Genomic DNA, 25,750 nt, shown 5'->3' with positions numbered 1-25,750 from the left:
AAAATTATCTCTCAACGCGACAACAGAGCACTGCAGTACGTATGGAGCGGCGCAAAGCACGCTCGTCTTGAGACGACTATTGTGCCAAATCTCCCGAAGATCCTCTAGGATCCCTCTTGGCTTACTCGTGACGTGATAAGCCTGGTTTGGCGCGAAGTCTCTAAAAGTGCCCACCGAGTCCGTGATTGAAGGTCAATGCATGTTACCCATGCATCACGCTCTCTTCAGCCGACCTCAATCGCAGCCAATGCGCCGATAACTTCTTCAGCAACTCCTCCGTTTTCCACCACCATCTTTGTGACTTGCGATATTAGTCCTCTCTTCATGCCGCCTCGGGGTGGTGTCCAAACGCCCGAGGTCGCCAGCAGTTCGCGTTGAGTGAGCGCGTCGGCACTGGAGGTGGGAGCTGTACCGCCGGTGGCTGAGTTCATCGAGTTGGGCACGCCGGGTGGAGTAAGATGGGACGGGGGGTCGATGGTGCGTATCGAGACGATGCGCGCGCCTGTGGATGATGTTGTTGAGTTTGTGCATGCGATGGCAAGGACTGCGTCTGCTACTGCGAGTTCCTCCTTGGCCGGGTCAAAGATGATGTTTGATCCTACTGCCATGGCAATAATGATGACTGGAGGCTTCCCTAGCTGGGTAGCAGTCTTGTTTGTTCCAGCCTGCTTGGGGTATAGAGACACGGCGGCATCCCAGTCGTCGTTGAACAGTGGGTCTTCGTCCTTTTCCGACTTGAGAGCTGGTAGGAGCGTGGTGAGCAGGGCGAGATGGGTGGTCATGGACAGCAGGGCGAGCGGGTAGGAGAGTGGGGGTGACAGCAGCAGGATGTCGACGTAGAGCTTCCAGTGGAAGCGTGTGTTGATGTACAGTCGGTCCTTTAGCTCTCCACTGGCAAGCAAGCTCTCGGTGAGCATGGAAGACAGAAACACAGGCAGCGCGTCGTCTTCACGGAAGCCTGGGACCTCGACGCTCATCTCGACCCACGCGTTCTGGCCCTTGCCCTTGGTGTCGTCCGTCTCTTGGCTGTCGCCCATGTCTACGTCCTCTGGCTCTCCCAGGGTCGGGCGCTGGCGTGACCTCTCCACCTCGGCCTTGACGCCGACGAGGGCCTCGGTGCCATCCTCGAGGGCGATGCGCGCACTCCCGTTTGCGGTGGGCAGTACGTCATACTCGGCGCGCATGGAGCGAAAGTCGCGGGGCCCTTTGGTGACATCGAGGCGGATGGGCGGCGTCTGGGAGAGGGTGGAGCGCAGGAACGACAGCTCAGCCGGCGAGAGGTTGACGAGGGCCTGCTGAGGCGCCATGGTGGTTGGGTAGTGGTGCGGCTAACGGGACGGCGACGAGGTGTTTGCTGCTCTCAAGTTTCTTGCGCATTTGTTTCGACGGGCGAACTAGCGGCCCCGGCGATTCGGCTGCAGCGTCACTCCCTTGCAGCCCTGGCGCAAGCTACTTCGCGCGACAACACCAACCTGCAGTCCAAGTGCCGTCCGCTGACCGCTGGTCCTCGGGACGCATTATCTGGGGAATCAATACGTCGGTGTCGCCTGTAGTTTGCCTTCTTTCTGATATATATTCCCAAGTGCACGTTATGAGAGTTTAATCCAGCCACCCGTCCCTTCGTCACACGTACCGACCGCTGCCGCCAATGTCACCCCCGTCCTCTAAGCGGAACAGCGGCAATGGCAATGGCATCACCACCATCGACAAGCTCGACTACCCACCACCAAACTCGCCCCGTCGCCCCCTCCTAGCCCCCGACAGCGACACCGACTCGCAGCGACGCAGCCAGGACACGAGTTACGCCGGCAGCTTCTTTGAGCAGGTCGCCGAAGGCATCTACGAGCAGGACCGCGTCAAGATGCAGCGCGCCGTGCTACGATGGCTGAGCTTCGCGTGGGCCATCGTCATCTGCCTATGCGCTGGTAGCATCACCGCCTTCTCCCTGTACGGTCATTTGTTCCAGTCCAAGCTGCACTACACCCAAGTCCAGGTCAACATAGTTTCCATCGGCGCCGAGCTCGGCCTCTACCTCCTCGTCCCCATCTTCGGATACCTCTGCGATCGCATGGGCCCTGGTGTGCCCGCCGCTCTTGCAGGTCTGCTCTTCGGCTCGGGATATCTGTTGGCTGCCTTCGCCTTTAAGAGCGGTCCTCCGCCCTCCGCCGGCGGTCATGGTTGGCCCCATGGCGTCATGGTCCTAGCCTTCGCCTTCGTCGGCATGGGCACAAGCTGCATGTACCTGGCTGCAGTAACAACATGTGCCAAGAACTTCGGGCGAGGGAGTGCAAAGGGCGTGGCTTTGGCAGTGCCCATCGCAGCCTTTGGACTGAGCGGCATGTGGCAAAGCCAGGTTGGAAGCCGACTGCTATACGTCAGGAACCCGGATGGTACCAAGGGGGACGTTGACGTGTTCCGCTTCTTCCTCTTCCTCGGCATTCTTCTGCTCTGCGTGGGCACCATCGGCTTTTTTGCCCTGCGCATCATGGACGAAGAGGAGATGATCGACGATGCAGTAGACGAGCTCGAGAGATCTGGTCTGCTGCAGCGTGACGAGTTCTTCACCCAGGCTGCGACCCATCACGGCTACGGAACCATGGAGACTCAGGACCTGTCCGACTCGACCTTTGACTTCCTGCAGTCCGAGGCTGAGCGTCTCAAGGCCAAAGCAGAAGAAGAGGCACGGAAGAAGACATGGCTGCTGAACGAGGAGACTCGTCGCTATGTCATGGACCCCACCATGTGGTGGCTCGCAGGAGGCTTCTTCCTCGTCACTGGACCCGGCGAAGCCTTCATCAACAATCTAGGCACCATTATCGAGACTCTCACACCCGCGCACGTTTCCACCAACACCTCGCCAGCAACCCATGTTTCTATCGTTGCCATCACCTCCACACTCGCTCGCTTGATCACCGGCACACTCTCTGATGTCCTCGCTCCGGTAGCTCCTTCGAACCAGCACCGCGTCGGACCAGATTCCGTTGCAAATTCCATGTCGTCTCTCCCACCTCTACAACAGCCACGCAAGAGGTTTACTATCTCGCGCATAAACTTCCTCTTGGCATTCGCTTTCATACTCTCCCTTGGTCAACTTCTCCTAGCGAGTGGATGGGTGCAGAACCACCCCTCTCGCTTTGCTGTTGTGTCTGCATTTATCGGTGCCGGTTACGGAGCCGTCTTCTCGCTGACACCCATTGTCGTCTCTGTAGTATGGGGCGTCGAGAACTTTGGTACAAACTGGGGCATTCTGGCCATGACACCTGCTGCAGGTGCCACCCTCTGGGGTGCTGTCTATGCCACTGTATATCAGAGAGCTGCAGAGAACGGCGAAGCCGGCGTTCAGAAGGACCCTGAGGATGTCCTTTGTCATGGAAAGGCTTGCTATGCGTCCACCTTCTGGGCCATGACCATAAGCGTATGGATTGCCATAGGCCTCTTCTTGTGGGCTTGGAGAGGCCCTGGTGGCTGGAAGAGGAGGGGCGTTGCTGTATGATACTCTTGTCTTTCTTTTGCATGGCGAAGGGTGTTTGTGTTTTTGTTGATATGAAGCGTTATTGCATTGGTCCCATATTGCTCTGATGGCGTTGCATACTCCTCCTTCCTATCTATATCAATGCCATACTTGAATACTATTTTGACAGCTCTAAATATGACAAAATCAATCGTGCATTTATATCAGGACTAGAGATATTCAAAAGAGTGAACAGAACAAGCAAAGTCGCGGAAGCTTAGGTGGTTGGCAGCAGTGGTGGTAGCAGCTGGTGAGGCGCAAGGTGGGCAAAAAAGGTCAGTTAGGAAGCAAAAAGATGCAAAATGTAAGTCAACACACCAGCCCGCCGATCGACTTCCAACCCCAATAGGAGTAATCCGGCGCCGCCGTTCCATGGTGGATACCCGATTGCGGAATTGCTTCCCTCATCAAGTTGTATCCATTGCTTAGGTCCCTCCAGCATCACTGGTTACCCAAGTGAGTGGATTAAAGGACACCACAGAACTCGAACCGGGCTCCTGCTGAAGTATAGACAGGAAGTTGAGCGGGGATGACGGAGCGCTTTCTTACGAAGACCCGTTACAGGTGGCAAATTTTCAAATTACATGCTTTATATAGTCTTTGTAAAAATTCAGGTGTCTGATCTCGACAGTCGCGTCCTACATGTCCTCGCGCTCGATGTTGTATGGAGTGGGGAACTTCCTGCAGCTAAAACGGGATTGCGGGGTAAGAACAACGCTGGTTAGAAGGACGTCTAATCCATGTCCTGACCGATAGGTGCATCACGACCGCAACACAGATTTAAGCAGCCGTCAATATGATATCACATTGTAATAATTCTTATATACTACACTAACCCAAGTCACCACAAATGTGTGGGTATCTATGTATCGTACGCCTCCCAGTGCAAAAACCACGCTTAGTGACACCTCACGCCTTGAGGATATGCAATAGCTTCCTAATCTCACTTCGCACTTCATCACAACCCAAACGCTTTCCTTCATCACCTTGAACCATGTCGCTGATCAACTGTTGCACATCGGCACCCACATCGCCTAAGCCTTGCGCGAAGCCACCTGGAAAGACTCCGCGACGAAGCTCCACCAAAGCTGCTATACGCTCCATACGCGTGCTGAACTTCTGCACCATCTCAAATGCTACTACGCCAAGTGCAAAAATGTCAAGTTTCTCGTTGATGCCACTACTTGCATGTGGACGGTAGAATTCTGTGCCCACTGGTTTGAAGGTATCCGATGCAGTACAGCTGTCGCTCAATGCCGCCACAAGCCCAAAGTCTCCGATGCGTGGCGTTAGGTGCAAGCAGTCACGCTTTGGGCAAGACTTGCAGCTTGAAACGTCGACGGAGCCATATGGGGGATACCGCGCCCTTGAGAGCGATAAGAAGACGTTTGCTGGTTTGAGGTCGCGATGGACTACACCCTGTGCATGCAGATACTCGACTCCGGAAGCAACATTGTCCAGTAGCTCCAGTGATACGCAAGGATGGAAACAATGCTGTTCAACTGCCTGTGTGTTGGGGGAGTAGTCAGATGAGAGGAACGCGGCAAGGTTGGTCTCGCAAAGGCTCATCTGCACGTTCAGTGTAAGGACTGGTCCGAGGCTCTGGTTCTGAATCAGATGGTGGGGCGCATCGCTGTTAGATATCATACTGTCCGACATCTCTGACAGTAGCTCTGGTGAATACGGCATGTGTGACCTCGGTATGTTTTCAACGTCATCCTCCTCGTCTTCATCAACGTCCTCGACTGCGCTCATCCGGGACTTCGTCGATGATATTGTAGCGATCGTGGTTTGACTTGCTTGGCTGCCCCGACGCTTCGTGCGTCTGGTCTGCTTTAGTGTTTCTTTGTAAGACGAAATGATGGTCTCGCTCTTTGTTTCGTTCAATTGTGGTTCAGACTCGCTGAACTCGAATATGATTCCGGCGCTGTTGCTGTTCTCGGTTCTCGCGAAGGGATCTTCAACTGACATGCTTTCTAGCTTGGAGTTCAGGTCGCCAGATCCATGCGAGAAGGACGGAAATGCGGGTCGGTTATCCAAAAGGTGATCCTCTCGTAATACTGTGACTTCTGGTACAGTCGCAGTCTCTGTGTTTACTGTAGTGAATTCTAGCCAAGCGTTGTGATATCGAACGATATTGTTATGGTCGAACCGAGCCAGAGAACGAACTTCCTCAAGCATGCTTTCCAATTCTTCAGGCCCATGCTCTTGTATCCTTGCAACCTTGAAAGGGCTCACTGGTATCCTCTTTACGGCATAAAAAGAGCCGTCAAGTTTATGCTTGGCTTTGAAGACTTTTCCATATCCGCCCTTTCCCACAATCTCAAGTTCTGCAAACTCTCGGATATAGCGGTCCGTTTGAAGATGAGGATAGCCTCGCAGTTGTAGCTCTACCGGAGCTGACATACCAGACATTATATCAAAGCCAAGAGATGGCTGTTGAGGTAGAGGCGTGTGGACGCCAATCCCTGGGCGTGCAACGAGCGCCTGTGAGGATCCTTCAGGTATTACAGCAAGTTTGCTAAGGTTGCTTCGGGTCAACCGATGGATTCCCTGATTCGCGGTTGCTCGATGGCCTTGCATCTCGTCGCTTGCATACGCATCGTCCACATTGTTGGAGATCTGGCGGGCGATTTCTTTATAGGCAGCTCTACCCAATCGTTGGACTTCCGGATCGGAAGGATCTTTTCCTAGTTGCTCTGCAACTTGTCGGATAGTTCGCTCTTCCAGTAGAGAGTGTAGCAGCAAGTCGCGAACATTTTGCGCAGAGTTTTGGCGCAATTCTAGAGGAGGTCGGTGGGGCTGAAGAGGCTGCCGTCCCGAAGCAGCAGAATCCAGAGTCTGTATTCTTGATAGAACACTATCCTGATGTGATTCGCTCGCCTCTTCATACTCGCTTTCTTCATCAGAGGTCTCCGAGCTCGATGATGATGATGAATCGCCCGGTCTGCGAAACATAGACATCGCGAGCGGGAGGGGTTGTTGTGAGTCGACACAAGACCTATACAGATTAGCTGTTACCAAACAACGGTTTCCAGACCAATTGAAGGTCGCTCTATTGTTTGAAGATCTCCGGACGAAAAGACGCGACCGCGGTTATGCTCTTAAGACGCTTGTAACGGTATGTTGTCCGGTGTAGCTGCAGCGCCGAGTAAAGACCAACTCGATGCTAACAGCTGTACCAGCAAAGCACCCATGAGTACGCGTTGTCTAGGCAAGCATCGAGCGTCGTAGAATCTCATGGAAGTGAAACGTGTCTCCTGAATTGAAGACGGAGAACACAGTAGCAGTCACGTTTAGATCGGAAGGGCGCAAGCCCAAGCGAACCCTGGAGTGGGTCTGCCTGGCGGAACCGGTAGGCACAAGCGCGTCATTGCACGTGGCCAGGCGATCGTGAACAATTCACTTGCGTGCACGCGCTTCTCAATCACTTTAGCAGCTTTTGCGGAGCGATACCATTCTGTGTTGCTCTAGTGTTTCTCGAACATTATGTCGTGTTCTAATCGCTCCCTACACCCTCAAATTCCGCCAATACACGGCTGATTGATCAATCTTCCAGGCACCATGCCGCGTCAACTACCTTGGGCGAAGAAGAGTGGCGGAAGTCGGGCACAAATCAAACCAGCATCATCGCAGCAAACGACAAAGTCACACAATGCGACTGATACAGATGACGGTTTCTTCGACGACACGGTTCTGGCAAGCAGAACAGGAAGATCAGATGAGTCGGACGACGACCTTCCCGGGCTTCCAGCAGAACCATCAACGCCCCGAACTAAAGCCAGGGCCAAAGACGCACTGCGTAAGAAACGTGAAGGCTCATCGTCTCCGCCTCCAGTTAACGACCTCGAGCAGCCATTTGTGGAAGGCATGCATAGAGCTGCATCTAAGTTCGATTTGCGCGACGATGAATGGATGATGGTCGAAGATGAGTTTCTGGAGACGGCAAAGCTATTCACGCGACACTTGCATATCGCCGAATACGAGAGGCTCAAAGCGACCATCGAAGAGAAGAAAAAAGAAGCGGCCGACATTGCAAGACCAGTTGTTGCGAATGCAAAAAGGTCGACTACTGGCGCTATGAAAGAGAAGGCCAGGGTTCAAGAATTGAAGCAGAAGAAGGCCATTCGTGATGTGTTTGCGTCCAAGGGAGAAGAAGAGGACAACAAGGAAGAGCAGACCATGCCATCTAGTCGAAGCAACCTTGTGTCTACATTTAGGTCCTTATCGAACAATGCTACGGTCGCATGTAAAGGAACACCCGGGACATTTGCAGCACAAGATAGCGATAACGACAGCGATGATTTGAATGCACCGCGCCTCTCAGCTAAGCCACCATGCAGAGCCACCACCACGCCAACCCTAGCCCGAAGGGGCAGCATAGTGGGAGGGCAAGATTCTGCCTCGCCTGATCCGAGGCCATCCAACCCTACCTTCGCTAAGCCTGCGCCACCTAAAGCCGTAGCAAAACCTCGCTCAAGATTGGGTCGCGCAACGCCCTTCGATATGCTTGATGACTGGGATCCGAAGAAGAGTAAAGCATCGTCACAGTCTTTGCTAGAGCAGCCTGCTAAGACACAAAATACATCGCGCTCACCATCTCTTAGCGGACACTCACAGCCACCTGCTCCTCTCAACGATAGAGGCGACGCTAAAGTGAGACGATCGACTATTTCGTTCGACGAAGACGTACCTATCAGGAATCACAGCAGTAATGATAGTGGCGGTGTCAGCAAGGAAACCACGGATCGTCTTGCAAAACGAAAAGCCCAGCGGGAGAAAGATGAGAAAGAGAGGAAGCGGAAAGCTGCAAAGTTGGATGACATACCCACGTTTTTGTTCTGAGTTGTTTGCCGTCATTAACAGATCTTGAGTTCGTCGCTGCTGTGTTGGGAAATTACTTTGAGAATATACTTGATACCCTTGGTTGCGAGTTTCTCTAGGCTGTTTGGGTACAAGGATGCTTGTCTTTTAATGATAGGATGCACCCCGAACATTAGACCATACCCTAAATCTATACACTGTTACTTTGTTGTTTGGCTTGTCATCATTTCATCATGTACACTCTCTAGGTTCATTGAGAAGGGATAGGCTTCTCCAGGACCCATCGTATTCGTTATTGTCATGAATCTCATACATTTTCATAAGTCTCATGTGTGCTACCCTAACGGGCACATGTATGACTCCAAAAAGAGAGACATATGGTCTCAAGAGCGAGCCAACAAGTAGGGGCTTCTCCGACCCCAACAGCAGCTGTATCATCCGCCGCAGGAGCCTATCCGAACAACTTGTCCAAAACACGGTTGAAAGCATTGGTCTCTGGCTTCTCCACAAACGTACGATGGTACTCTTCGATCTCGGCGAGATCAGTCACAAGATCCGCTTCGTGTGCTGGAATCCACTTTGTTCTCTTAAGAAGCTTCCAGAATATGAAGAGGACGGGAAACGCGAACACCCTGTCCCATAGATCAGCACTTCGCCATATTGATGGTGGAGACAGCCACGAAGGTGAATACTTACATCAAGTACGAGAACAGGAACGAAGGTACATCCCACATTCCCTTCAAAAACACAGTATAACCTAGATGTGGGTGTAAGCATTAGTCTATGTCTCACATGCACTTCTTGTGTGGATAACTAACCTCCAACGAACGTCATAACGAAAGTCGTGACGAGGCCATACCATGCCGCGTAAGGCTGTGCCATACCTTTGTATGGCAGTGTGTCTCGATCCAAACCCTGTACCTTACACGCCTTGTAGAACTTCAGGAAGGTAAAGCACATGACGCTGAAGTTGATAAGCTGGGACGCCGTTACCAAGCTGACGAACCAGTTTAACACAACAGCAGAGTTTTGGCCAAGCTGAAGGAATGAAAGGAGGGCAATCATGAGGACGAAGAGGACACAGTAGAAAGGCACACCTTGCTTTGTGCACTTTGTAAGAAATTTAGGTGCCTTTCCTTCCAAAGCAAGACCGAAAAGGGAACGAGATGCGCAGTAGACGTAGGAGTTTCCGGCGGAGAAGGCGGAGGCGAGGACACCAGCATTGACAACGTGAGGTAGGCCTTCGATACGGAGTCGGTTCATGGCGATGACGTAGGGTGAAGCTGCCGCACCTGGCTTGCCGTCACGGAAGGCGCCAATCAACTCTGGGTCGTTGAAAGGCACGTTGATACCCACGGCTAGCGAGCCGAGTACGAAGAAAGTGGTCAAACGGTAGAAGACGGCGTTGTAAGCGCGAGGCATGACTTTGCGTGGGTTCTCTGTCTCTCCTGCAGCCATAGAGACATAATCGGGTCCGGCAATTGTGAAAGAAGCCTGGATCAGGCACTGGAGGAAGCCTAGGAAGCGACCGAGCTGGCCTTCGTAGTAAAGTTCTGTGAAACTCCCCGGGTTCTTCCAGTAGCGGAATCCGTAGCGGTCTTTCTCAGGGTTGCCTCCCAACATGGAGATGAAGGTAAAGATGAGCAGGCCGATGATAAGAAGCACTTTACCGATGGCGGCCCAGAACTCCGTCTCACCGTACCATTTGACGGCCATCATGTTGATTACACTAGAATTTTGTCAGTACTTGGTTCAATTGCATTGCCTAGAGAACTACTAGAGGGCAAAAGCTGAGCACAATGCTTCACAGTTACTCTGAAGCAGGCGCCAAAAGCATGCAAAAGTCGGATTGTAGAAATGGAGTCGTCGACGTACGCGTAGAGCACGAGCACGATGGCGATGATGGCGCCTGTGGGCACTACATCAGACCAGAACCCGATAATGACATTGCAAGCCACGATTTCAAAAGGCACGAGAGCAGCTTCGAAAACGAAGAAGTTCCAGCCAGCAGCGAATCCAAACGCATCGTCCACGAATCTTCCAGCAAATCGAATGAAGGGTGAGGATATGGGGAGAAAAGTAACCATCTCTGCGATACCTGTGGAATTGCATTAGCTGTAGCTCGGCATCTTAGCGCGAGCGGTAAAGAAGGGTGCTTTGGGATATTGGATAAAGTGCTTGGGCTTTGTCGCTATGGGAAGGACTTGTCGCTTTGGAAATTGGGAGATGGAGAGTCTCACTGAGCGTCACAGCTAGAATGACAGTACACCTGTACAATATTAGCACTAGCTCGTCGCCGTAGACAACGCGATTGAGATTGCATACCATAGCGAGAATGCAAGGAACAGACTTCCAGGACCTCCATTCATCAAACCTCGACCAATCTGCACATATAGAGCTGTGCCAATAGTTCCTCCAATACCGATAAGCTGGATATGTCTGCTCTTGAGCTTTCGGTGCGTCTGGTCGGTAATTGCTCTCACAGACCCGACTGCACTAGGGCGGCGAGGGCCATCATCGTAGTGGTTCTTCTCTTCATCGGCGGCAACGTAACCTGGGTTCTTCACCTCGTAAGGCCCACCGCCAGTTTCAAAGTCCTTGCCGTACGAGGTCATTGTAGTTCAAAGTCGTAAACCTCAAAGCTAGACTTCAGAGTATGGTTTTGAGAAGTAGAGCAAAATACTGCACTACGAAAGCCATGTACCAAGAATCAGGATATGGGGCTGTGTTCTTATGGGTTGTAAGCAAGGCTGATCGTCGTCGTGCGAGATAACAAACGGAGTTGCGGAGCGGGCTGTTAAATACCTCTCAGTTACTCTAGCGTGAGCAAGTGGAAACCCTGCATAGGCGGATTCCTCGTGGTGAACGCTGTAGATCGCGCTAGGCTGACTGGGCATTCGCAACTATCCCGCTTCTTTGAGGTTTGGGCTGAATGTTAGTGGAGGGCGAATTGCAGATGAGCGATTTGGCGTTTGCCATGGTGGGGCTGCGCCAGGCATATTCACATTTCCTCTGTCCTTCACTGGCCAAACGGCTGTTCATCTGGGGGAATATTCAGGGCTGGTGAATCCTTGTCTCGTGCGCCGCGTGTTGGGCAAAAGACCCGATAACGACGTTTTTGGTGCAGGGGTCGAGGTACCCGGCATCGCTAGCTGGACATTGTTGGTTAGGAGAGCCCCCATGCGGGGTCCTGCGTACACAATCAGCGCTGGCGCAGCCCACTGTACTCTCGAGACCGTGAATGCTTCGTATGATGCATCTAGCAGGCTCTTTCGCATGTCCAGCTCGCGCAATTCTTGCTATCGGGCCACATCGTCTTCCCTGTCGGCTTCTCCGAATCCTTCTCACCAGTTTTGTGGGACAAAACCCCTCCATCTCTTGAGTGTATCTTGGCCTGCGATTGTTCTCCAATGACCGAGCCCGCGTTGTTTTTCGAACGGCTGAAGCTACCTTGGCGTTTCTAGGCTGGTGGGTTGGCTCCAGGCTTGCTTCCTTGCCTCCGCTGTATGCCAGAGGCTTGTCTATACTTCGGAGGCGGCCACTAGCTCGGACCCAAGCCAACTTCTAGTCCTCACTTGACAGCCCCCCCCGCTGCATCGAAAAGGACTAGAAGCTGCGTGCCGTAAATCGAGACTCTTGCTTGGTAGATACGTAAACTCGTGTGTCGCTTTCCTTGCCTATGGGGAATGACGATGTAATGCTGAAATGCTGCGATGTGACGCTACAGCGCCACGAGATAGCGTGTTGGCTGTCAGGTTGTCAGCCTTAGGTCGCTTGAGCCAGCCTCTTTCTTCATTTAAGACATAAGTCATGATACCTCTGCCAAGCAAGCTTCAGCTTACCGGTGGATGTAGAAATAACGCACCCCACGCTGTCGCTGACTCTTGGCGGGAAGTCCTTGCTCATGCTTCGCCTCCCCGAACTACACAGGACGATAGCTTTCCATCTGCAGACCTTCCTACACCGATGTGTTGACAGTAAGGTTATTATGGAGGACGGTTGGCAGATACCATGCTTTGCTGATCTGTGAGTGCGAGTCGCGCATAGTAAAGCAGCGTATAGAGACTTCCTCCCATCATCCTACACGTTCGAAATACCGCGACCAAGAAATCCACAAAGCTTGGGATTACGTATACCGGACAGGCAACCAGGAACATCGCGTCTGCCATCACTTTCTGGCTTGTTCATATATCCTGCGCTTCTGCAGTACGGATCGTCGGGCGACCGGCCGTATGCTAACTCGGGGAACGGTGCGACATTGCGATACTGGACATCGCGACAGCGAAACTTTTGCATTCTGCAGGCGGGTCGCGACAAGTACTTGAGAAGTTGAAAACATGCATAGGCGCAAATACTATGACAACAGTCGGGGCAGCAGGTGCTTAAGAGCTTTGAAGTTATCTTGGGATCCAGAGCTGTGAGTGGCTACTTTGAGAGCATGCGGTTCGTAGCCCATGAGCCGAGGTTCCGTTGTAACAACCGACCTAAGGATTGAAACTTGTGGTGCGCATCGTGCTCGGGCGATGATTTGATGATTCTGAGGGCGTGTTTGGTGTTCATTACGGTGCTCCGGACACTTCAGTGGTTACGGATAGAGAAAGGAAGGCACGACGCAATGTAGTTGCACGATCTCGGCGAGCTGGTGACGGCCAAATGGCCACTTCGTGAAGAGATGGGGCATTCAAGAAGTAGGGGTTTGGTCATGAGGAAAAGCAGATTACGAATTAGTCATAATGTGGTCACTGGACCCTAGATATACATGTTAGAGGTACAGTTTATGAAACCCACCTCCCCCGATGGCGCCTTCGCTGAACTGATGCATGCTTGATAACCGATAGCGAGTGAATCGCTAGAGAGAGTCGCGACCGACAGGCTTCCGCTTGACAGAGGGACTTGATGAAACTTTCGGCAAATCTGCAGTAATGTCCTTCATGGTCATGAAATCCTCGTCCTCTGTACGCTCCAGCTCCCGGTTCAACTTCTCAGCCGTCGTTACTTCTCCCAACCATCGCTCTCCAGTTTTGTGATCGAAATGCACTGGCTGAACCAGTCCTTGATAGCGCGACATATCTGCCAGCTTTGGTGGATAGATGATAGTCGTCTCCCTACGTTCGAAGCCCTCTTCGGTTATGTACGGCTTTCCCTCAATAATCTGCGGCTCCGTGCGCCATTCGAATGGAGTTGCTGGAAGGACTGGCTCCTTCTGGACTATGTCCCACCATCTGTTCTTACCAGTACGATTTGGCAACTCGTCGGCAGAAATCTCGATCAAGCCCTCTCCATCAGGATTGGGAATGAAGTGACGAGGGGGGAGGACCTCGGTCTGAAGAACCGGCTGTAGCCGGTGGTAGTATGTATAGTTGTGGATCTCGCGGTGGATGCGCTGCTGTATAACCTCGTGCTCATGTGGCTTGATAACTTCGTGTACAACGGCTATCGGTCTGTTAGACATATCGCAACCATTGAGTGGGACGGAGCTTACCTGGGGCGACGGTGACATCCTTATCCGTATCCACAGTATCTTTCAGATTCACAACGCCTTCAAGCATAGCTTTCTGCTTCGTCTTCCAGTCATGACTACCGTCCATGCCATGTTGGTCCTTCGTAATTGCAAGACCTGGAACAGGCTTCACAGCCAGCGCATCATCCTCGGCAGACCCTCCCACCGGATGACCACTCTTCATCAGGCCATGGTTCTCATATGGAGAACTCTCTCTGTGCGATCGAAGGCTATCGTTAAAGCCGGCGTTGCTGACTTGGTGTCTGGAGGGTTCAGACGGTACTGCGCGTATTGTGCTGCCAGGGCCAGTACTATCGATCAGGTGTTTGGAGCGATCGACGCGATGATGACTTGAAGAATCTGCTACTACGTCAATGTTTTGTCACAATATTCTGACTGTTTTCTCTGGCGTACTTGGTGTGTCGGGAAGAGGCTTCAACCGCCCCGCATCAGTCGATGGTCTATATCGAAGATGTCTGTCTGGTACGTCTGCCTCGGCCATTGGGTCTTCTTCAGAAGCTAAAGCTGGAAGGTAAGATCTGTAATCATCCGCAATGGATCCATTGAGGTCCGTGTTCGGAGCTGCTGCCGCATGACTCGCTCGTCCGTCGTGGTAGGCAGAGTCCCGTGGTTGACTCCTCGTGTCCGAGTGAAAAGCATCGTTTGCGACTGCGGAATCTTGCTGGAGACGGCTGCGCGGTGATGCTGGGTGCTGCTGGGTGCGCGGACTAGTCTCCTCGGACTGTTCGTACGAGGCCCGAGGGGATTGCGTGGGCGTAGACTTCTTTCTCCTATGGAGAACGGACTTGAGCTTCTCTTCGATTTTTTCTTTCATGTCGGCGGTTCAAAATGCAGAGGAGTGACAAACGCAGGTGAAAGCTAGGTGCGACGCCGATCTATTGTCTGATTTCACGAAGCACGGTGACAAAAGTAAGGGTGAATGACCTCACAGCACCTGCAGGCAAACGAAACCTTCAGCACCGTCCGGCAGGAACGAAGCCGAAGCCTGGAGAGTGTGCATACAACTAGCTAGGATGCATATTTGGAGCTTCTGGAGTCTGGACATTTGAGCAAACGGTCCGCGAGAAATAATAGCTTCGCTGATGCCGTGTCACAGACGACGGAGCCAGTGCCTTGAGTCTTACACACGGCAACTTTGGAGTGCTCTCGCCCCGTGTTCGCGGCGTCCGCGGAGTGGTCTAGACTTGATCCTCTCGTAAAGCTCTCTTTCTCTCTACTCGACTGAGTCTACTCGAGCTGGTGGCATATTTTGATGCAGTTGGTTCACGACAACGGCACGAGTGGCGACTCAGCATGACGTATTCCGCGGTACTTGTGTTTCGCAGCGTACGGCTGGTTATTCGGAGTACCGGAGGCATGCATGATAAAAGCAAACTGCATTCATTGCCGCATCGGTATGTCACAGTGGAGATCAGAGCGGCATGACGACAGGGAGGGGGAGTCTGGTCGCGGGCGGCTCCACTGTTGATCAACTTAGCGTACCAAAACAATGGCGATCTTGCTAGCATGCTCCTAGTCGCAGCCAGGCCACCGGGACTTCCGAGACATCTGGAGGCGCAGACTTGGGTGTGACGGGGGTTGATGGAGTTGTTGATGAAGAAAACAGCATTGTGTGATTCCTGAGATGTGCTGAAGCTGTTCGCGGGAAGCTGCACGGACCCGGTGTCACCGAATGGCAGGAGCACGACCCTAGCGCCGATCCCTCCGATCACTTAGATGTCGGGTCGCTCCTCTCCAGATTGGTCCAGCACTTGAACATTTTGAGAAGTTCACCCAGAGAGTGTTGCGACGCTTTGAATCCTTCGTGATGCCCAATTCCTGTTTGGACACGCAGCATGACTACATCATACCAACTAGGCTGCGGTAGGCGTGGAACGACAGCACCGGCTGCATCATAGTGCCAGTATGCATTGTCAAGCGTACCAGCATGGGGCGCCATGTTAAGCGCTACCCACTGAACTAATGTCCCTGACGTACATCAGGTGTTTGTGGCGCGCTCCCGGCCAACCAATCGACTCTCCTGGGAGCATCGATCGAGACTCAGATAGCTTCAATCCACTGTTGCTGCCCCACGATGATGGCTTCCTGCCCTGTGAACAAGGAACGCAGTCAGCACCTGCCGACGTTACCTGGAACAGAACTCCTCCATTACGTCGACGTGCATTTGTCCTACTAGCGTCCTCTCTGTATAAGAAGGCAGTGAAGCAGCGCCTTGAGAGCATCATCATCACACCTACCACAACTCTTCCACACCTCACCAACAACCAATCCACCACCCACACCAAAACTACTACCCAACAAACAACCACTACGCAATAATCAAAATGGACAAGGCCAAGGCAGCTATCACCGACTTCATGGGCCGCTCCGGTCACCACGACACCACTGTCCACGAGGCAGTTGCCCCCGCTGTTCAGCACGAGGTCATCAAGCCTCACGTACACGAGGAGATCAACACTGCCATTGACAAGGAGGTTCACCAGGACCACTACCACCGCACTGTCCAGCCCGTCCACGACCGTGAGGTCTTGCCAGAGCAACACACTGCTAAGCTCGGTGCTGTTCAGCACCGCGAGTTTGACCACCGCGATGCCGATGCCACTAAGAGGGCCTTGATCGACGACCAGGCTCGCTTTGCTGACGAGCGCCGCATTGAGGACACCACCCACAGCCAGAGTGTTGCCCCTACTGTTGGCGGAGAGCACGTCCACCACGTAAGTTGAACAGCAACACGTCAATACCCCACCAAACACTGACGTCATTTAGCACATCCACGAGACTATCCAGCCCGTTGTTCAGAAGGAGACCATCCAGCCCAACGTTGTCCACACCACCGTCCCCATCCATGAGGTTCACCATAACAAGGCTACCCACCATGAGACTACTGCTCTCCCAGCCATGACCATGGAGCAGTTCAAGGCCAAGGGCGGTGCTCTCACCGGCCGCGAGGAGCGCTACGACGAGTTTGAGGGTGTCCCGAAGAACATCGGTGGCGCTGGTGGCATCGGCGCTGCTGCAGGTCTCGCCCACAAGACCACTTCCCACGGCCACGAGCACGCCCGTCACGGCGACTATGACGCTACCCCCAACCACCACAGCGATGCTGGCCTGAGGGAGGGAGGTCTTACTCACAACTCTACTACTACCGGTACACACAACCCCCTTGACCGCAACAACGACGGCAAGGTCAGCGCCAAGGACTTGACTGGTAGCCACTCCAACACCTCCCACACTGACCGTGGCGTTGCCGGCCAGGGCAACCTGACCGGCTCTTCCACCCAGGGAGGAGTTGTTGGCAGCGGTGTTGGTGACCGCAACCACGACGGCAAGATCGATAGCCAGGATCTCAGGGACCCTGCACGCAGCGGTAAGTAATTCTTCTCAACACAAGCAGGAAACATTATACTAATTCAGACCAGGCAACCACGGTGCTACAGGTACGAAAGACCCCAGTGGACACGTCGTGGGCGGTACCGACAAGGGCCACATGGAGCACCGTCCCAACGAGGATGGCAGCTTGCCCAAGGCCCTTACCGAGGACCGCTCAAAGGCCATCCCCCACTCCCAAGCATCCGAAGAGGAAGCGCGAAAACTAGAATCTGAACATGAGGCCAACAAGAAATAGGTCAACACAAGCCTTCGCTGATGGACAAGCTCAACCCTAGTAAGTGTCATGTTCACATTACTATTTGTTGACATCTACTAACCATTTCCACAGAGGTTGACGCCGATGGTGACGGCAAGGCCGGTTTCATGAAATAGATGCATTTCACTACGCACAATCACGACGACTGCATGCGAGATACCAAGGAAAGCTTTCCTATGACATTGTATAATTAGCCTAGTAATGAAGTAATCACTACAACCTTCAACATAATGTCCTTCATTGTTCCATGATTCATGATGTTAAAGTGTCCTTTCACCTATAGGCTGCCACTGAAGAATTGGTTTGTCAGTGGGTACAAGCACCACCCTTCCGCCTGACCAACCACCTAATTCTCCTCTCTCTTCAAAGTTGACTTCAAGCGTATCAACTGATGCTAACCCGGTTTCGTCGACCTGGTTACAGTCGTGGCTGTGACAGTCAGCATTGACACGTGTTGGAGTTTGATAGACCTACTACATCAAGCTAAGATGTGGCATGTATTGCTCTTCAGCCCAAGTCTTCGAGTTTGTTTCATCTTCAAACCCATTGACGTGGCTTCTACACTGTTGTGCTAGTTGTTTGATCCCTGCAGCCTTCGCACACTTGATGTACAACTTCCGGAAGAAGACATCTTCGCTGCCTAGACGTTCGAATTTGATCTGTATGCTCTGTCCAGATGGTAGATCGAGTGATTCAAGCCAGGCCTGAGGATCCGATCCATACTTGGACGGCGATATCTCTGAAGTCAGAGTCACATGAGGAAGGAAGCGGTGGGGTGAGTTGAACTGTTTAGATGTTTTGTCGATAAGGCGAGGAAGGACTTCGTTAAGGGGATGGTCTGCTGGCGGAAGCAGCCATAGAGACGAACCAGGCATCTTTAAATATTGTCTAGAATCTCAAAGGAGGATGCAATGTCAAGTCAAGCATTACATACTCTCGTAATGCCCCGCACGGTGGTTGGGCACTAACGCCACGTGGCTAGTGTCCGAGTCAGCCACATCCTGACGTCTGCAGCTGACTTGCATGTGAAAGTCCGCGTCAAGTCCGACAAGCGTTCCCACATGCTCAACGGCACTACATCTCCGCAAACGCGACGAATGAACATGCGACTATTGACACAGCGGCGCTATCAGCCGATCACTATCCGAAATAGCTCTACGCCATGAGTGAAGCGCTGAACGTCGTGTCGGGAGCGCTGTGGAGTTTCCTCCTGTGCTTCTTCGACGTGGCTTTCTTTTGGCAACGAGTGCGTCAGCTTCCCTTTGCTACTGAATGGCCATTCTGGGTCAATTACTACATCTTCGGATAGAATGCTGATATGTTGAAGAAACTATACGCGTGGTGGGTGCAGAAGAGCCAGAGAGATCTACTTCTGGAAGCTATCGGTGATGCGCGGCTATTCGAGGAATGGGAGGCGGCTGCGTATAAGCTCGATGAAGTGCTCGACTACGACATGTGGTAAGCAGACTTGCCGTTCAATTCTAAGTGGAAATACTCGCACCGGAAAATTGCTGATAACGACTGCATAGGCGACAGACCGCCATAAGCAAAGACTACGACCATCGCCTTATCCATCAACGTCTCTCCGCCATCTACGAAGCTCAAGAGGACAATGACATCCTTGGGCTTATCAACCTTCTTCGCAGCGGGCTCGTACGCAATCTCGGCAACATAACAGCGCCGAACCTGTACAATCGCGCATACGCCGGCACGAAGCTATTGATCGAAGACTATGTCACGCAAGTCGCATACGCCATCGAGAACCTCACCCAATACCCTACGTCGCGAAACTCGGATACTGGCTTAACAAACCAGGCAAAATTGGATGTTCTCCATGACACAAGGCAAGCGTTTGGTAGATCTGTGTTGGTGCTGCAGGGTGGACAGGTCTTCGGCATGTGTCATCTTGGTGTAGTAAAAGCGCTCCATCTGCGTGGGTTACTACCTAGAATCATAGCTGGGACTGCTACGGGTGCTTTGATAGCGGCACTGGTGGGTGTGCATACCGAAGATGAGCTATTGGAGTTCCTGACAGGCAACACGATTGACTTGACGGCATTCACAAACCGTCCCTACAGGAAGGGCGCTGGAGGAACCGCTTGGATAGGCACACTGATACGCCGCTTGAGGCGATGGTGGAAAGAAGGGCACTTTCTTGATGTTGGAGTCCTGGAAAATGTCCTGAGGGCAAACGTGGGAGACTTGACGTTTGAAGAGGCTTATACGAGGACGAAAAGAGTGCTGAATATCACCGTAACGACAGCTAGTGGTGGAGGAATACCGAACCTTCTGAACTACCTAACCGCTCCTAATGTCGTAAGTACTTAGCCCTCTCCATGTGTACAAGCAGAGAATAACTTTCCTAGCTTGTCTGGTCTGCAGCTCTTGCCTCCAACGCCACAGCCTCCTCGACCCTCTACCATTCCGTAACAATGATGTGCAAGGACGATGAAGGCAATATTGTCCCTTGGTCTCCAGCTTCAAAAACCACTTTCCGTCCCTACACACACGCCTCGTACCGAGACCGCGAGTCCCCCCTTCATCGCATCGGCGAGCTCTTCAACGTAAACCACTTCATCGTCTCGCAAGCCAGGCCCTACCTCGCACCTTTCCTACGCTCAGACTCACATCATCCTAACCCCAAACAAGATGGCCGCTGGCGACTGAGCATGCCGATCCTGCGTCTGGTAGTTCTAGAGATTCAGCATAGGTTGCAACAACTCGACGAGTTGGGCCTACTGCCCCCTTCCATCCGTCGTTTCCTCTTGGACGAAAACATTCCAGGCCCAAGTCTCACGCTGGTGCCTGAACTTACTCCAAGCGACTTCTTCAAGCTGCTCGAGAATCCCACGAAAGAGGCGATTGACTATTGGATATTGAAGGGAGAACGGAGTGTTTGGCCGGCAGTCACAGCGCTCAAGATCAGGTGTGCGATTGAGGTGGAGTTGGATAGGGGATACCAGCTTGTGAGGAGGAGGAAGCCTTTTGATCCTGTTCCACCAAGTGGGGGTTTGAAGAAGAGCGGGAGCAGAGGGGATGTACAGACTGCTTACGGGTTCGAGGATGATGGAAGAGCAAGGGAAAAGAGACAAAGAGCGAGGGCTGCGAGCTTTGGGGGAAACGGGTACTTTTGAGCAAGCACGAAGATGCTCGGTTTTGATGCGTTGTAGGTTGGCCAGAGAAGTTACCTGAAGGTATACGCAGTACTTTACATCAACATACTGTGAAACGAGATACCGTGTATGTCTTCAGGGCAGACTATCATCGTGGACTCAAGTTACTGGGTACAGCTCAAATGGAACAAGCTTCTATGCACTTCGCGGTAACTTTTCCTTGTTTCTTCATGGCCACTGGCTGTACCTGAAAGTGATTGAGTGGGCCCCATGGAAGCATCGCATTAGTCCTACCTATCTAGACATAGTCTCATGTCTTGTGTGAGGAATGTTTTCCGCTCTCAGCCTTACCCGCTCATGAGTGGACCTGTATCGCGTCATTAACGCTAAAAGAATTCGATGTTTCTCAACAGCCTAGAGATCGCGTTTGAAATACTGGTCGTCCGTTCACCCGTCAATTGTCGGCATAAGATACCTTTACTCTACAGCAAACCTCATTAGACTTTATTTTCTCTCACTTCCTTGTCTTCCTCACCAGTTCTGAACCTCCATCACAGCTTTCAAAATGTCAACGTGAGCCCCACTATACCTACCCCGCGTCAACGCGCAACACAGAAAACACGAACTGACAATCTGAACAGCAACATCACATGGCACCCATCGCTCTCGCGCGACGAGCGCAACACATACCGCAAGCAGAAGGGCTTCACCATCTGGTTCACTGGACTATCTGCATCTGGCAAGTCGACCATTGCGACAGCACTGGAGCAGCATCTCCTCCATCTTGGATTCGCGGCATACCGTCTTGATGGCGACAATGTCCGATTCGGACTGAACAAGGACCTTGGGTTCAGCGAGAAGGACCGAAACGAGAACATTCGAAGAATTGCTGAGGTACGACATTTTGCGCAGAATACGCCTGCGAGAGAGTTTGCCAGCTGACATATCCCTTTACAGGTCGCAAAGCTCTTCGCTGACTCGTCCACAATCGCCATCACATCCTTCATCTCTCCCTTCAAGGCCGACCGCAAGCAGGCGCGCGAACTGCACGCTGTAACCACCGGCTCAGACTCTCCCTTGGCTTTTGTCGAGGTCTTCGTTGACTTGCCGCTCGAAGTCGCTGAGGCGCGTGACCCCAAGGGTCTGTACAAGATGGCAAGGGAAGGCAAGATCCCGGAATTCACAGGTATCAGCTCGCCCTACGAGGCACCTGAGAACGCCGAGATTCACATCAGGAGTGACCAGAAGAGTGTTGAGGACAGCGTCAAGGAGATTATCGAGTACTTGCAGAGCAAGGGCTTATTGGAGCTCCAGAAGTAGGTCTCTAGATGAAGGGACAACAAGGCCTAAAGCGACATAGGATCACGAAAGTTCCATTGCTGCTTGGATTGAATAAATAATCGAACAAGATTGGCAGACTCCTACGTCGATGCACGAAGGATGATCGAAGCTGACCAAAGACTTTTGCAAACTATTCGTCTCTTCACACAGACTAGGATGGTTACACATACTAACGCCCAGGTACCGTCCAGACTCCATACATAAGTTACAACCACGCAAAAATCTCCCTCCTAGGAGTTGATAGCCATAAGCAGCTGTTTCACTAGCCGCCCTACGCGCGCATAACGTAGTCGCATCAATCTCTACAGCCATACGTATACCGCGTACTCTGCTCGCTCAGATTACTGCATCAGTCCGTTCAAGCACGTTTGGGGTCATACTGGGATGTGTAGAGGAAGGGATTTCCAACAGTTCATACGGCACAGTCTTAGTCGACGTGAACGATCCTGATGACGCTCCATGCCGCAATGGCAAAGCCACCTGATCCCTGCCTCGAGGAACGAAACCCGAGTGGCTGGCTTTGGGACCAGATAGCGTGTTACACATGCTATTGAATTCGAGACTCTGTATAGCCGTGTCGACGGACATTGTGCGTTACGTGGGATATTCTCGAAATGAACACCATCGGACGAATTCAAGTCCGCTTAAGACAACAAATTCATGCCCAGCGACATTCAAATTGGCTTACCCTATGATTGCGCAATATGCTGAGCATCATCTCCGAGCACACCTCCGCCATCCCTTCTGCCCATCATCCGCCTGCGGAGCAGACCTAGAATCTAACGGCTATCGCAGTCATCAGCCCGCGAAAGTAGAATGATCTCAAATATTCAATCTTTCAGGACACGCCATAGCACCTAACCTCCGAGCACGGTGGGACATCGGCATCCTTCGCCCAATGAACAGCCCCAATCGAGCACGAAAAGTCAAGTAGTCCTACAAAATTTCATCTCCGCCATCAAGGTAAATTCATTTGGCAACCATTGGCACCGGTATATCAATCCGACATTTTGCGCGCGACTCCACATGTGGTGCTATATGTGAAATGGCGCTAAGATCTCAATGATGCCGCGTTGCGTCTCTCTTTAGAGATAATGATCCTCGATCCTAGTCCTAATATCTTGAACTCAATGGGATGGCGCGTTGCCACTCAGTTGTTTCCCCATATTTTCGCGGAGTAGGGGTATGCGATGGGAATGGTATGAGAAAACCTTATTGAAGCTACGCGAGGGGCTGGGTGGACCTGGCAAAGTCATGATGAAGGGGACGCTGTGTCATTGTGAACGGGGGATCCTTGTGATAGCACTTCTTATCGGCATCGGCATCGGTCCCGGTATTAGTCGGTGTTCCTAGGTTGACTTTCATGATGTTGACGTTGATGATTGAGGTTGCGACGGCTGGTGATGTGGGGCGGATGCTCGCTGTAGGATATTGGTAGAGGGCGTCGCGGCTCGGCAGCGGGACGATGGAGAGCGGTCAGCTGTACACGTGTTTGACGACCTGCATAATAGTAGACTATGGGACGACAGTGCCAAAAAGAAAAGTAAGGCTGTCAATGCAACCTGAAACGCTGGTACACCGTTGACAGCCATGACGGGTGGCGTATGGCGTATTCGTGCGTTAAAAAAGCAATTCCAACCGGGCCGAGAGATGACGAGTTCAGGGAAAGCAAGTATACAAGCAGGGTATTGTTCCGGTTGGGGTAAGAGGGGAAGAAGGACCCTGGTCATTAGCGACTGGAAAGAGTATCGAAACGTTGGAAATGGGACGATGGTGTTGCTCGAAAAGGGAGAGCCGATGTGATTGTGATAACATGGGAGCAAAGTGCTTCTGCGACAAAAGGAAATACTCCGATTGTCTATCTACCTGCCGTTTGTGATCCGATACCTCTATCTGCTTGCTGGCACTACGTATCCTTCTTAGTGCTAGCTGTAGTGGATTACTTTCTGGTAACTGCGCTTCTCGGTCCGCAAATCACAACCTTCCTCCTAGATCCTGCTTGAGAACGTCTAGTATCTTCTTACTATCGACATCCTCGTCGGCTCTGTCGTGCATCTGTACATTACCATCGCCTTCTTTCAGGCGTCGCAATATCTCAGGATCGAGCTCCTTCATCATCTCGTCAAACTCTTTCTGTTGCTCTCCCTCCAACAAGGCATATTCTGCTTCTAACATGAAGTCTTCTGGCAACTTCTCCATCTCAACAGGGAATACATGAATGGTTGGAAATTCAAGGATAGTGCGCCCGTGTAAGCTTTCACCTAGGGTGAGAGAAGGATCTAGAGGTATGAGGACGTGGCGATTTGTGCTCGTGCGTGGCTTTAGCAGAAAAACCCTATGTTGCTCATCGCCCATGGATTGGGTGCTTGGCTCACCATCACGATTGTCTCGAGTACGCGTGTCTGTCATGTCCGCTTGTCTTTTGGAGGCGCGTTCCTTTTGCTCTGGAGCAGGGGTTCCTCGTGCGGGGGAGATTACCTCTGCCTCCGCATTGTTGACCTGATCCGTTGAAGCGGGCGCAACGTCATCCTGCGGCTGTGGCGTAGATTTTGTTGGTGAACCTTCACGACGAGGGGCTTCGCTGTTCAGCTTTCTTTTCTTACTTGTACCGTCTGTGCCATGCTGTACGAAGGGCAGTGCGTCCTTTATCGATTGTGTAGAGGATGTCTCAGTAACCACACGTTTCTTGGTTTCATCAAACCATTCGACGGTCCATACTATGTTCCGTGAAGCCTTTCTGAACACGTAGATCAGCAGTGTCATGTGAGTACGCTGGTGCTAGGAGACTTACTTTGTTGCAGACATGTGTGACTTATTCTCCTTCTGTCTACTCATGCCTTTCGGCGCCTGGACGATCTTAACGCCAGCAGCATTTTCGAGTTTACTATACGAGACGCCCGCTCGCTGGCGGCTAGATAGACCATCTTGAGGAGTGCTCTCAGCTGTAGCGCCTGCAACCCTCTCGGCCTTTTCAAGATTACGTTCTATACCCGAAAGGAAATTGTAATCGTGATCAATACCCTTTGGGGTTACCAGATCAGACTTTTTAACAAACTTTGTTGGATCTCGCTTGCCTGAGCATTGCGCATTTTGTTGATGACGCTTGTAGCATGGCAGCGAGCATGTACGTGCGCTACACCCAGGACATTTGTACTTGGACTTGCTGCTATGGCTAATTGGTTGTTAGCTTTCTGTTCCGTCTCGGCTGTGTTGTGTTGGCTAATTTCACAGGCAAGTAGAGCAGAAATCAGGTCGATTGCCAGTGAATATGAACTTCTCCAACTTATTACCCGTAGTACGGGGGGAATCCAGCTAGACATACCATATACTGCATAGTTCATTCAGCAACATTGCATCTGTCATATCGCCCAAATAGTGGAGACGAATAACGTGATATCAGATCGCCAATACTTAGGCCCTCAAATCTGGCGCGCGATGGGGCACGACGGGAAGTCGCTTTCGCACCAAGGGCGGCGGAGAAGCCGTAGGCGTGAACAGGCGCAGGGAAGGTCTGGCGGTAGGTGCAGTTGATCGATGCGACGCGTATTGTGGCGTGTGAGGCAATGATGGGTCGCGAGGGAAAGTTTCGTATATCGGCGTTGTGGCTGTAGTCAGATATCGTCCCGTCTGAAGATGCGACGACCGGCACCAGAATGCAAGTTTTACAGTAGAGTGACAATCATGCAGATCTACTCTGTAAGCAATTTCGCAACGTTGCTTAGATCGATGCTGCACGCAAGACTGCAGATGCTAGCAGCTATGAAAGTTTGTGTGGTTTGGACTAGCGCGACATC

At 52.1% G+C, this 25,750-nt stretch overlaps 11 protein-coding genes across 11 annotated transcripts; 5 read left to right on the top strand and 6 right to left on the bottom strand.

Moving 5' to 3' along the window:
- Nucleotides 1-224: 224 nt before the first annotated feature.
- J4E82_006612 (uncharacterized protein) lies at nt 225-1,307 on the bottom strand (the record flags this gene model as incomplete). The annotated part of the gene is made up of 1 exon (XM_051732868.1): nt 225-1,307. The coding sequence occupies one exon, from the start codon at nt 1,305-1,307 to the stop codon at nt 225-227; it is 1,083 nt and encodes a 360-aa protein (XP_051587447.1).
- Nucleotides 1,308-1,648: 341 nt separating this feature from the next.
- J4E82_006611 (uncharacterized protein) lies at nt 1,649-3,493 on the top strand (the record flags this gene model as incomplete). Its single annotated transcript, XM_051732867.1, has 1 exon — nt 1,649-3,493. The coding sequence occupies one exon, from the start codon at nt 1,649-1,651 to the stop codon at nt 3,491-3,493; it is 1,845 nt and encodes a 614-aa protein (XP_051587446.1).
- A 927-nt stretch (nt 3,494-4,420) lies between these two features.
- J4E82_006610 (uncharacterized protein) lies at nt 4,421-6,475 on the bottom strand (the record flags this gene model as incomplete). The annotated part of the gene is made up of 1 exon (XM_051732866.1): nt 4,421-6,475. The coding sequence occupies one exon, from the start codon at nt 6,473-6,475 to the stop codon at nt 4,421-4,423; it is 2,055 nt and encodes a 684-aa protein (XP_051587445.1).
- Nucleotides 6,476-7,075: 600 nt separating this feature from the next.
- On the top strand, nt 7,076-8,356 carry J4E82_006609 (uncharacterized protein; the record flags this gene model as incomplete). The annotated part of the gene is made up of 1 exon (XM_051732865.1): nt 7,076-8,356. One exon carries the CDS (start codon nt 7,076-7,078, stop codon nt 8,354-8,356), a length of 1,281 nt encoding a protein of 426 aa, XP_051587444.1.
- Nucleotides 8,357-8,786: 430 nt separating this feature from the next.
- On the bottom strand, nt 8,787-10,950 carry J4E82_006608 (uncharacterized protein; the record flags this gene model as incomplete). The annotated part of the gene is made up of 6 exons (XM_051732864.1): nt 8,787-8,967; nt 9,032-9,092; nt 9,154-10,064; nt 10,211-10,433; nt 10,576-10,604; nt 10,661-10,950. The coding sequence occupies 6 exons, from the start codon at nt 10,948-10,950 to the stop codon at nt 8,787-8,789; spliced, it is 1,695 nt and encodes a 564-aa protein (XP_051587443.1).
- A 2,234-nt stretch (nt 10,951-13,184) lies between these two features.
- J4E82_006607 (uncharacterized protein) lies at nt 13,185-14,670 on the bottom strand (the record flags this gene model as incomplete). Its single annotated transcript, XM_051732863.1, has 3 exons — nt 13,185-13,768; nt 13,818-14,195; nt 14,250-14,670. The coding sequence occupies 3 exons, from the start codon at nt 14,668-14,670 to the stop codon at nt 13,185-13,187; spliced, it is 1,383 nt and encodes a 460-aa protein (XP_051587442.1).
- Nucleotides 14,671-16,180: 1,510 nt separating this feature from the next.
- J4E82_006606 (uncharacterized protein) lies at nt 16,181-17,481 on the top strand (the record flags this gene model as incomplete). The annotated part of the gene is made up of 3 exons (XM_051732862.1): nt 16,181-16,570; nt 16,623-17,223; nt 17,276-17,481. The coding sequence occupies 3 exons, from the start codon at nt 16,181-16,183 to the stop codon at nt 17,479-17,481; spliced, it is 1,197 nt and encodes a 398-aa protein (XP_051587441.1).
- A 281-nt stretch (nt 17,482-17,762) lies between these two features.
- CPD1 (2',3'-cyclic nucleotide 3'-phosphodiesterase) lies at nt 17,763-18,377 on the bottom strand (the record flags this gene model as incomplete). The annotated part of the gene is made up of 2 exons (XM_051732861.1): nt 17,763-17,931; nt 17,977-18,377. The coding sequence occupies 2 exons, from the start codon at nt 18,375-18,377 to the stop codon at nt 17,763-17,765; spliced, it is 570 nt and encodes a 189-aa protein (XP_051587440.1).
- Nucleotides 18,378-18,820: 443 nt separating this feature from the next.
- On the top strand, nt 18,821-20,636 carry J4E82_006604 (uncharacterized protein; the record flags this gene model as incomplete). Its single annotated transcript, XM_051732860.1, has 3 exons — nt 18,821-18,960; nt 19,032-19,818; nt 19,869-20,636. The coding sequence occupies 3 exons, from the start codon at nt 18,821-18,823 to the stop codon at nt 20,634-20,636; spliced, it is 1,695 nt and encodes a 564-aa protein (XP_051587439.1).
- Nucleotides 20,637-21,180: 544 nt separating this feature from the next.
- On the top strand, nt 21,181-21,935 carry J4E82_006603 (uncharacterized protein; the record flags this gene model as incomplete). Its single annotated transcript, XM_051732859.1, has 3 exons — nt 21,181-21,188; nt 21,257-21,509; nt 21,573-21,935. The coding sequence occupies 3 exons, from the start codon at nt 21,181-21,183 to the stop codon at nt 21,933-21,935; spliced, it is 624 nt and encodes a 207-aa protein (XP_051587438.1).
- Nucleotides 21,936-23,930: 1,995 nt separating this feature from the next.
- Nucleotides 23,931-25,045, bottom strand: J4E82_006602 (uncharacterized protein; the record flags this gene model as incomplete). Its single annotated transcript, XM_051732858.1, has 3 exons — nt 23,931-24,693; nt 24,748-24,940; nt 25,012-25,045. 3 exons carry the CDS (start codon nt 25,043-25,045, stop codon nt 23,931-23,933), a joined length of 990 nt encoding a protein of 329 aa, XP_051587437.1.
- Between the last annotated feature and the right edge of the window lie 705 nt (nt 25,046-25,750).

The sequence above is a fragment of the Alternaria postmessia genome (genome assembly GCF_024291825.1).
Source record: "Alternaria postmessia strain BMP 2775 chromosome Unknown scaffold_39, whole genome shotgun sequence".
NCBI classification, from domain to species: domain Eukaryota; kingdom Fungi; phylum Ascomycota; class Dothideomycetes; order Pleosporales; family Pleosporaceae; genus Alternaria; species Alternaria postmessia.
The sequence above is the reverse complement of the archived record's forward strand: the minus strand, read 5'-3'. Positions and strand labels throughout refer to the sequence as shown.